Raw genomic sequence first — 11,310 nt, forward strand, 5'->3', positions numbered from 1 at the left:
CTCTCACCTGAAGGCTGCTGGGATAGGCTCCAGCCCCTGTGACTCTTAATAGCATGACTAATTTAGTGCATTTATGATGAAGTAAGTAAGCCCCACTACTAGCCTGCAAGGAAAGGAGGTTTTGAAGTCACTTGACATCAGAGAGTTTGTGGTGATTCAGAAATGTCGTTCCTCTGAGCATGAATTAGCTTCTTCATTGTTAATGTAGCTCACACTCATTAGCGCAGGTTATTCAGGTGTCCAACAAGACATCACAGTTTATGATCGTGCATTTGTTTTCATCCTGTAGCTAGTTTTTGTGTTGCTAACCCAACGTTAGCTTGGAGCATCCCACCTGTTCTGCTACGTGAATGCTCGATACAGCACATCACAACTTGCTGTTACTACTCATACCAACAAGAGCCTTGTGATACTGTCATATTAGACTGAGTAACACAAAGGCTTTTATATATAGAAAATGGTATGGAATGAAAGCCTTTGCATTTGTCTTATAGCACCTCTAACAACAGGGTAAACACATATTTCAACTGGGGGGAAAACATGTCCGCTAATCGATAAGGTGCTGATTAATCAACAATTAATGTTTAGCTCACACTTTTCCAGAAAACACAGATGAATGGCAAATATTGTACTATCAATTTAATAATTAGAATAGAACTCCATGACAAGTGATGCACATTTCTCGGTTGATACAGATACACATTTTTTAAAAATTATATAACTTTTTTTTGGTAAATTGTCTTCTAATATGTGAGGATTCACATGATGTTTGTCTCTTCAGTTAAATTTACTCCATCTGCTAATTGGTGAGACAAACTGCCTGCTTTTACTGCCATCTAGTGCAGTGATTTATTATTTACTAGCCCCATGAAGTTCTTCGCTTTGCCTTCAAATTCTAATCTGGACCACAAAATAGCTGCAAGACATCTTCTTTGATTCTGGTTTTCAATTACGTGGAGGGTTACAGCTGCGTTTCCATCCCCATGAAATATTTGTTCTTCAATTCTGTCCAAAAGCGAAAAGAATTATTACTCAGGAGCCTGCTGAATGTGTCCTATGCACTCTTGTGAGGAGCATTACTGTAGAGAAAAAAGCTGCATGTGCTTTCATCATAAAACAGCGAATCTGCAGAAAATTGCTTTGCAAAGACATACAGAATATTAATCTGCCACATTTTATATGAAACATGGTTGAAGAGGGGCCTTTTTGGAGATGTTTACGATAGATCTTTTGTGAGGATCAGCAGGGAAATCACATGAAAGCTAATGTATCCAGCTCGTGCTGATTCCATAATTCAACATGAAACAGCAATTCAACACCTGCAAGTCAGTGTTTAAGTTCCCTTGCGTACATCACCAGACAAAACTTTGATTAAGAGCAGAGGGAGGCTTCTTTGAACCGTTGGTTGTCAGTGTGGAGTCTGAACCAAATGCAGCTGCAGCAGCACTTCACCTGAACTCAGAACAGATCCTTTTATTTCCAGGCAGGCCAGCTTGGTGCGCACCACGATGGCAAAAGTACAAGACCCACAAATTAGAGAACGACAAACTCATCCATTACTGTTGCCATGGTGACTGCGAGCAAATACGTGCTGTCACCCGGCAACAGTACCTAAACAAAAGGCTCACAGCCAGCAGCTTCATTTAGCAGGTTGGAGTGAAGATGAGCCGGCCCGGAGGTAACCCTGATGAAACAGGGGTCATTCAAAACGGAGACCAGGGAAGTGACCCCTCTGTGTTTAACAACACCCACACCGCCGCGGTGACTCCTGAAATAAGGCTACTGTCAGCTTTCAAGAATGACACACATGCCCACAAGGTATACCTGGCAGGAAGAGGTGAGTCTTTATCTGATTCATCTTTCATAACTATTGTTTCCTTCTCTCAAGCTACAACACGGAAGGACACACTGGATAATAGCTTCAGTTATCACTGACATAAAGGTGGGGCGCGGATGTGCTTGTTTATTGGGCCTACATCCAAGACCAAATACGTTTGTTATCAGGGATTGTATGAATAAACCTACAGTCGACACACATTATGCTTTCTTTTTATTCATAACCACAATTTACATAACTGAAAACACATTTGATTTCATTCAAACACAACACAAAGAAGTTGCGTATCTACGTTTCCAAGGACACTGACACAAGGAGAGTGCTCATCTCTTTTATGTTGGGTCACAACATCATGTAGGGTTGATTTATTTATTATTAATTTAAAGTCTCTTTTCCATGCTGCTTCTTTTAATTTCCATGTAATATCAGTTCTACATTGTGGGTTGTTTTTTTGTATTCTCTGTCATTTTCAACAGAATATTTCAGTGAGGATGGGCGCACCTTTGAGCTGCATCTTGTTGGGAAAATAAAGCAACAGTTAAACGCTGATCCTACTCTTCATCCAGAGTACCTGTCCTCCTTCGGTCTGGCAGAATTCAACAGGAGAGCCACAGAAATTGCTTTGGGGAAGCGATCAAAGGCTATTGTTGAGAACCGGGTAATCTTTGCTGTCCATACACTTTATTTCATTTTAGAATACCAATAAGCAAACAGTGGGTTTTTTTTTTATTACAGATATATACATATCCAGAACAATAAACTAATAAAAGATAGGTGGTCATTTGAACAGTTCACTTCCTGGTGTTTCCTGGCTTTTATTTCAGGTGTTAAGCGTTCAGACTCCTGGTTTCACTGGTGCTGTGCGTCTTGGTGCTGAACTTTTGAGACACTGGTACGATGTCAGTACTGCTTGGGAGGGCCCCGTCTACCTGTCCACCCCTTGTGATGGTTTGTAAAATTTCCTGTCATTAGCATTGAATGATGCAACTGCTCAATTGAAACATAAATAGCACCTTTCTGCTAAAACTCCTTGTTGCTTTTTTATCTGAGAGCGGAAAGCATGACTAACATGGACACCACAAATAAAGCAGCTGAATCCATAGCCATATTCATAAGAATCATACAATAAAATTGCAGTTTACATCGATGTAGATTCAGAGCCATGTCATTTTTTTTATTTTATTTTACTGATTTCAGTGTACAGTCTGTTTTCTAAAACAGTCCATCCATCTGTCCATCATATACTGCTAATCCTGTTAGGGGTCGCGGGGGGGCTGGAGCCTATCCAAGCAGCCTTCGGGCAAGAGGCGGGGTTCACCCTGGACAGATCGCCAGTCCATTGCAGGGCCAACACATAGAGACAGACAACCATTCACACTCACAGTCACACCTACAGTCAATTTAGTGTATCAATCAGCCTCGTCCCCTCTCTTAGCTTCAAGCTAAATAAATGATCGCCAAAAGATGCCAAAAGATCGCCAGTCCATTGCAGGGCCAACACATATAGACAGACAACCATTCACACTCACAGTCACACCTACAGTCAATTTAGTGTATCAATCAGCCTCGTCCCCTCTTGATGTCTTTGGACTGTGGGAGGAAGCTGGAGTACCAGAACATGCAGACTCCACACAGAAAGATCCTGGGCCTGAGCCGGGACTCGAACCTGGAGCCTTCCTCCTGTGAGGCGAAAGTGCTGACCACTGCACCACCAACCTTCAAAAACAACAGTATAAGATTATACACCTTTGCCCACTACACACCCTCCGTGAACAGAAGGAAGAAGAAATATTTGTTTTTCCAGCCCCTTTCTTAATAGTACCTAGATACTGTAGATCTACAGTAATGGAGGTTATTCCTGTGGACCCCTCCAGCATGTGACAGGTTTTCTGTTTGTTTTCGCTTTTTAACGATGACACTGAGACTTTGACCTTTTAGATGGAAATGCTAGCATTTTATCCTATTAAATCTGCCACTATCAGCAAAATATGTGTTGTTTTGTGAGGTTACAGTGACATCTGACCACCAAATTCGAATCAGGTGATCCTGGAGTCAAAGTGAACTTTTTTGAGTCAAATTAGAAGAAATTTGCTTAGTTATACTTCACACAAAAAGATGTCTTGTACTCATGAAGATGTTGTTTTACTCCCTCATTACTTCTTTGCGACTCCAACATGCAGAGAGAGTGAATCGCATTTATTTAGCTTGAAGCTAATGGTGACACAACAGCTACAAAACAACAGCAAAACTGCCCAGAAATGTCCCTTTTACAAACCCTCAAGTGAATCATCTGGTATAATCCATGGCGTCTTTATCCATTCCAGCTAAAAAAAAGAAAAGAAAAAAAAGAAAAGAAACCACTTTTAATTTTTCCAGTTTGGTGTAACAGTGAAGAAGCGTTAGCGAGTGTGGGGTAAATTCTACTCATTGGAATGTAACGTGAAAAAGGACTGTTCCAGAGAGGTTTTAGTTATTTTGTTTTACTGATCATATGACTGGATAGAGAAGATGTCGATTATACCGGACAAGCGCTCGATGGAGGTTTTTGGATAGTCTGATTGTTGTTAACCGTCTGTCACGATTAGCTTCAAACTAAATGTATGTGACCGGCTTTTTCTGCCTTTAGAAGTCAAAAAGAAATAAAATTGTTGAGAAAACTCATCTTCCTGATCTCACAACACTTATTTGTTAGTACTGTCAAGGCAAAATGTCGTGAATTATCACTCAAAGTGTCATGTCATGTCGAAGATATCATGACGTAGGCTTTCACCTTCAGCTGGAGGCTTTAAATAGTGATTCATTCAAAACAGAATATTATGTATACCTGTCAAAATATAGAAGACGTAAACATATTTTATTCATACAAACACAACAGGCCATCAGACTACTCAACTCACTCAAGATAATTCCATAAAACATGATAACCCCTACACCCACAAAGATCAACAAACTGTTAAAATAAATTCAGACTCAAAGGCTATGAAATTTATACACACAAGAGCATACAACTTATATACTTATGAATGTCCATGCTGCTATTTTGCTTTTGGCACGACACTATACTGCACCTTTTATTATTGCACCCTGGAACATACCTCACACTGTGAATATTCTGTCTGTATATGCTGTGTTTGCACTTCTATTTATATGTTGTGTGTTCATTATGTATGTTACATGTTGTGTGTCAAATTAATACTGCACATTGAAGTTTCTGTGTGTTACATGGCAAGAGTGACAATAAAGTTCACTTTGACTTTGACAATATTTCTCTGATCATCCTATTTTTTTTTCTCAAAAGAAAGCAGCAGTTGGAGCTGCTATTGATTTTTAATGTAGTAAAGTTTTGTCATCTTCCTGGCTGCAGACGCGCTGGCTGGTGTCTTCCAGGCAGCAGGCATCCAGGACATCTGCCAGTATTATTACTGGGATAATGAGCAGCGGGGCGTTTGTTTGGAGAAGCTTCTTAAGGATCTGGAGGGAGCTCCTGAGCGAAGTGTTGTAGTTCTGTCAGCTTCTGCCCACTACCCCACTGGAGCAGACCTCTCTCTGGATCAGTGGGCCACGATCACACAACTCATCATGGTAACCCCATTTATTCTCAATTACTTTAGTCAAACTGAGTAGCTCTTCCCTTCACTTAGATGATTATTTCCTCTTTCTACAGAGACGGAGACTGTTTCCTTTCCTCTTGCTGTCTGCTCAGGCGCTTTGCTCTGGAGATTTGGAGCGCGATGCCCGACTGGTTCAGTACTGTGTGTCGCTGGGGATGGAGTTCCTTTGTGCTCAGTCTTTCTCCCACTGCTTTGGACTATATGGTCATAATTCATTTTCTTGTCTTTTGTGCAATCAGCTAGTGTCAGCCTCACATTCACTAGTGCAGAACATTTATTCCTACTCTGCATACCGATAATCATTGATAATATTTATTAGAATATTACATTTGGTCCAGTTTTCTTTTAACATCCCCATTTTCTCTCATGTCTCACATGTATCTCATTGACTGTTCACTCCCCCAAGACGTACTTTATTCTTATTTCAAAGCACTAGCCCTTAAAATATTACCAATTTTTCTGCTCTTGCATTGTAGTATTGAATCCCACTGATCCGTCATGTGGCTCCTTGTCATCTTTCCTTCTTCAGGTGAAGCTGTCGGACATCTTGTGTGCATATTAAAGGACAACTCTCTCCTGTTAGCCGTGCACTCCCAAGTCGACAAAATTGTCAGATCACTGTGGGCTCAGCCGTCTGTAGGCGGAGCGCTTGTTGTTGCCACGGTGCTCAGTAACCCAGCCCATCTTGTTGAATGGTAAGTCACGCTCGACCTGAATCAAAAAGTGAAAATAAACAATGCTAAACTAATTTCCTAGTTAGTTCTAGTTATAAATTCCTCCACTGATCCAAGGCCACTTAAGAAAACCATTTCCATGCACCGCCCTGTGTTCTCCAGGCAGGGAGAAGTTAAACATATGGTAGAGAGATACATGCTGATCAGAGAGCTGCTGAGAGACCGGCTGAGACTCCTGGGATCTCCAGGTTGTTGGGACCACCTGATTCAGCAAAGTGGACTCTACTGTTGCTTGGGCTTGACTGGTGAGGCGCTGACATCACGGTTGAAAATGACTCACAAACAGGACGTGACAAAACCTTTAAAATGCATCATTTCTCAGCTGTCTGTGCTGCGCTGTGAAATATTTTGAAACACATCACTGGTATTTATGGTATATTATCGTATTATTATTGTTCATCGCTTTGAATTCAGTCAGAGTGACGCCCTGGATATCCAATTACTGAGCTTCAGTGTTGAATTCACACGACAGCAGGTACATAAAAATGCATTCAATAGCTCAAGTTTCAAAATATTGATGCAATCAAAGGTTTATTATTATTAATAATTTTATGCAAATATATTCATTACACTAACAAGACCACTATTTTGTGTGAATAACCAAAACATTTCAAATAAATACTGGCATTATATTCCATTAAAAAACAAAAAATCAGACAAGCCCTCACTCTTATCATGAATGTGCCAATCAAAAATTTCTCTCATGTTTCTCTTTCGTCTTTAGATCAGCAGGTGGACTTTCTGTCAAAGAGGAGACACGTCTACTTGCTTCCCAGTGGGTGCCTGAACATGAGTGCAATCAACGGTCGTAACCTGGATTACATAGCCGACTCCATCCACGTTGCCCTGACAACCTCACTCTGACCGTGCAGATTTTAATCACCATCCGATATCAGTGTTTCTGAAGTTTTCTTCATCTTGTCGGAGACACGATAGATTGAACCCATAATGAACCTTTTCATTCCGTTCCTTTGAACCGCTCCGTCTTCAGGTCAGATTAGTTGTAGCTCAAAGACAAGAGTTCTTTTTGGGAGGGAGGATTTCCATTCTAACTACTCCCTGGTTGTAGATCTTGTTCTACACGGATACATGTCGGTAACACGTAACATAGGAGGGGTATTCATAAATAGCTCCGTGGGTAATTTCAGCATAATTTGACCAACAATCTATTGTTCTGCACATACTGTGAAAATCTTAATACACAGGTAAATGCTCAGAGATTTGGAGTCGGAAGTCTGCGTGAGCTTCCCTTTGAGAGGATATAAATTGTTTATCTTTGATGATTTGATGGACTCCTGGTTTTCAGTTCAGCTGTACTGCCTTGAAGGAACATCATTATAAAAAAATGCTCTGCTTCTTGTTCTCCATATAACTGCAAAGAACTTTGCAACAATAGAACTATGAAAACCTGCATCACCTTCTCAGGTCAGTCAGTGTTGTACAACAGTCTCTGTCCTGTGCTGCTGGTCAAACAAATGTAGCTGTCGTCTTCCAGGATTATGACATGAGGATTATGAAAGAAATTATTTTGTAGGAATAACTCAAAGGGAGTTCATAGTGAATCGACAAGCATTACTGGCAGGGATGGTCTGTGTGATACAGTAGTTGTGATGTTGTTTGTACCCCTCCAGTGTTGTTGTGCTACAGTATGTTGCAATTTTGAAATGTTGCAAGAGCAGCAGTTTTATAAAGGGGCAGAACTGGTGTCACAGTGTGGCCTATAAGAGTAGAATCAGTAATGAAAACACCTCTGGGTATCTTGTTCATCATGTACAGTTTTTATGTGTGTTCACGGAGTGTTGCCTTCTTGTTCCCTGAACAGTAGACTACAGATAGACTGTTCGAGAAGAAATGTATAGTAAATCCTGCTTCTTGTAGTTGTAATATTGTGTAGTGTGGTTGTGACCCTTTATATAGCTTCCTTTATATGATTATGACTGCAGCCACATCATTTCAGGCACCTATTTATTGAGAGATATTGCTTTGGTGCTGATTTATGGTGTTTGATAGAAACTGAAAAATCTGTTTTTTGTTTCCTCTTAGTGGTTAGATGAGGAGAAATATGCTTTTCCATGGTATCTTAGTGGTTTTATGAAAGGTTATGTGCTGAACTACCTCCTGGACACAGTTACACAACGTTTTATATTTGGATGCAGTAGGAAAAACAGTTTCTGACCAGCACTTTTTATGATAAGATCAATCGAGAGCTTATCAACTACTCAGTCATCAAGCAGACATTTGACAAAGTCTAGGCCTGGGGAATGCGAGAGGAGGGTTGCTGTGGATATCCGCCAGTCACACATCTTCAAAATCATATGCTGTGGACGCAGCAGGAAAAAAAGCCTACCTTTATCATTCTGTTACATTTGCTAAATACTAAAACATCATCTGACACACACTGAAATGCATAATTACAGCACTTTTTCATACCCACAATCAAAGTCTGACGGGGAAAACTGAGAGAAAGAAGGAGTTGGGGAAAAAACATTTTATTCATTGTCATCATATACATTTTTTTACACATCAAATAACAGTTGATCTAGTAACATCAAGGAGTACTTCTAGTTCATGCACAGAAATAAAGCTCTAAAAACGTGAGACCATCGTCTGTTTTTATTTCTTTATTGTAAAACATGACGCTCTGACTTTTTTCTAACAGCACTTTTGATGCTGTATGTTGTTCAGCTCTGAGACACAGACTGGAGGAAAGGGTTTGATGGAGGTGCTGTGCTTGTTCCTTTTCATTCCATTGACCTTGGGTGAACAGCGAGGATAATCAGTGCCCACCATCATACAGAGCTCCACCCATCAGGTGATGTGTGGAGCCTTTAGCGAGCATCCCTGCAAGCTTAGCACAAAGAGATGCTGAGTCATTGCACACGTTTGATGCTATATTGCTTACATGCAGTTACAAACGCATATTGAGGATGAGCTAATTGCTTCAATATGGGAACGAATTGGATTGCACTGCTACTTTCTTACTCATGAAGCTTTGAGCTCTGTCTAAGACTCTTGCAAGATCCCTTTGTAAAGGTTTTTTTGTCACAATGATGACTTAACCAGTGTTGATGAATCTGTTATCGTTGTTATTTCTCTTTGGGGTAGCTACACGCTAGTTTATAAACGAACCTTCAAATAGACATATGACAGTTGATAAGTAATTATGAAGTTGTTTTTTTTACAGTGACCTGAAAACACTGACGTACAAAGGAATTTACTTTCTTGTACACCGTGAAAGAAAAAAGACACAGTATAACTCGTGTCCTGATTGTCTTCGATTTTTAAGTCATTGGAACTTGAGTGAGACAAGTTGAGATTATGATTCCAAACAAATAAAGTTTTCTTACAAAATGATCTTAAAACACGCTAAGTTTTTAAGTTATGAAGAATAGTTCTGTGGATATCTTTTCTTCTTCTTCTTCTTCTTCTTCTTTTTTTTTACAGTGTAAGAACCATCTCAGTATAACTATTGTACTCTGAAGGAGGAATCCCATGGTTGATAGCAACCTGGGCGGGCACTCAAACGTCACAACTGCTCCAGTGCATGTGTTAATATGCAAGCTCACTGTGTCATATTTAGATGGAGAGGCAGTCTGGAGAAGACCAGTCGGTGATCTGCCTATGAGGTGTCACATATTAAATTATATATTTTATATATATTCATTACAGTACAGTGTGGTGTTTAGCCTTACGAGACTTATTTGCCAAACAGAAACGCCTGACATTGTGTTAAAAGGGTAGACAAAATAAGCCCTGGTTTCCGTCTACACCTTTTGGTCTTTGATCGATATGTTCATTTTTTTTGTATTGACTAATGATTTCAGGAATAATAGGATCAAATAAACATATCAAATCAAATCAGATCATCAAAATATCTTGATTGAAAAAACAATACTGAGCCTGATTTGACTGATTCCTGCTTGATCTTGGCCTCAGAGAGAACACGTTCCCATCCCTGGCTCTCTTTTTCCACCCCACCCTTGGTTCAGGTGGTGGTGCTGCATTTGACCAGGTTTTATCTTTCTGGTGGACTTCTGAAAGCACCATAAGAGTATAATTCAAGAAAAGTATTTAATTGTACTGATGGGTGCTGAACAAACCGTTCAAGAACAGCCCCTTGCTTGACAACTTCACACAGAGCAGAGTCCACCCCCAATAAAAGTTAACGTTCAAATTTTCAAGTGCCGTCCAATGGTGGCGATTTAATCTTCACCCCCATACTTAAACCATGCAAGTAATTTATCACGTTACATAAAACACGTAGCAGATATATCGTCACACAACTTAGCTTCACAGTGGTTTTGGAGCAAAAGCGCAAATCCCTGCGAAAACTGTAACAACGTCAAATGACGCAGAAAACCATGGCAACCTCACGAAGCTTCTGGCCAGAGAAACTGCTCCGGTGTGAACCCACGCGGTCTTTCCAGTCAAGTCGTTCTCAAAAAATTAAATAACCATTTTCTCACTTCAGCAATAATTGAGTTGTCATTTATTGTGTTTCATAAACAAATGATGTCACATACAATGACGCCAAGCACTGTTGAATTAGAAAAGAAACCCTTCATTTACAATGTACGTAAGAGTTTTATCAAATAAAAATTGGTTTCTGTATGTAAACACGGTGTCTACATACAGAATCCAATTTTAACTTTTGAAAATAAAACCATACAAAAGAGCCAAATAACAACGTCATATGACGCATGACAACAAAGAGTCAGTTGACGTTCCAAACGTTTCCTGTGGAGTCAATTTCAGACGTTGTGAGAGTTCTATGTAAGTCTATCAGGTTCCCCAAAATGAGAAAAATTAACATAAACGGGTGCCTAATGAGTCTGCTTGTGACGCCAAGGACACCCTGACCATTAGTCAGGCTGTTGACGCATTGGGAAAGAGAACGTGTTGCTTGCTCATGGACACTTCGACATGATCTTCTGGGGGAAGTGAGAATTGAACCAGTTACCCTCCTGTTGCCTCATTAGCCGTTAGCTTGTTCTTTCAGGAGGAGAAATAATTGGGCTGATGAATAAAAAAGTCCAAAAAAGGCTGATTCTTAGGTTATTCCTGAGCCTTGTGTTGACTTTAGATCAGGAGAGCAAGCCAGCATGCACAGATGGCGGCTTGATTTCAC

At 40.2% G+C, this 11,310-nt stretch overlaps 1 protein-coding gene across 1 annotated transcript; it reads left to right on the forward strand.

Moving 5' to 3' along the window:
• The first annotated feature begins 81 nt into the window (after positions 1–81).
• On the forward strand, positions 82–8,756 carry got1l1 (glutamic-oxaloacetic transaminase 1 like 1). Its single transcript, XM_086205461.1, has 8 exons — positions 82–1,837; positions 2,314–2,495; positions 2,662–2,785; positions 5,202–5,419; positions 5,502–5,652; positions 5,978–6,143; positions 6,285–6,427; positions 6,907–8,756. The coding sequence occupies exons 1-8, from the start codon at positions 1,663–1,665 to the stop codon at positions 7,044–7,046; spliced, it is 1,299 nt and encodes a 432-aa protein (XP_086061587.1). The 5' UTR covers positions 82–1,662; the 3' UTR covers positions 7,047–8,756.
• The last annotated feature ends 2,554 nt before the right edge of the window (positions 8,757–11,310 follow it).

Source organism: Aulostomus chinensis, chromosome 6, assembly GCF_037954235.1.
Source record: "Aulostomus chinensis isolate RoL2024-O1b breed Wild chromosome 6, RoL_Achi_v1.0, whole genome shotgun sequence".
Taxonomy (NCBI): Eukaryota; Metazoa; Chordata; class Actinopteri; order Syngnathiformes; family Aulostomidae; genus Aulostomus; species Aulostomus chinensis.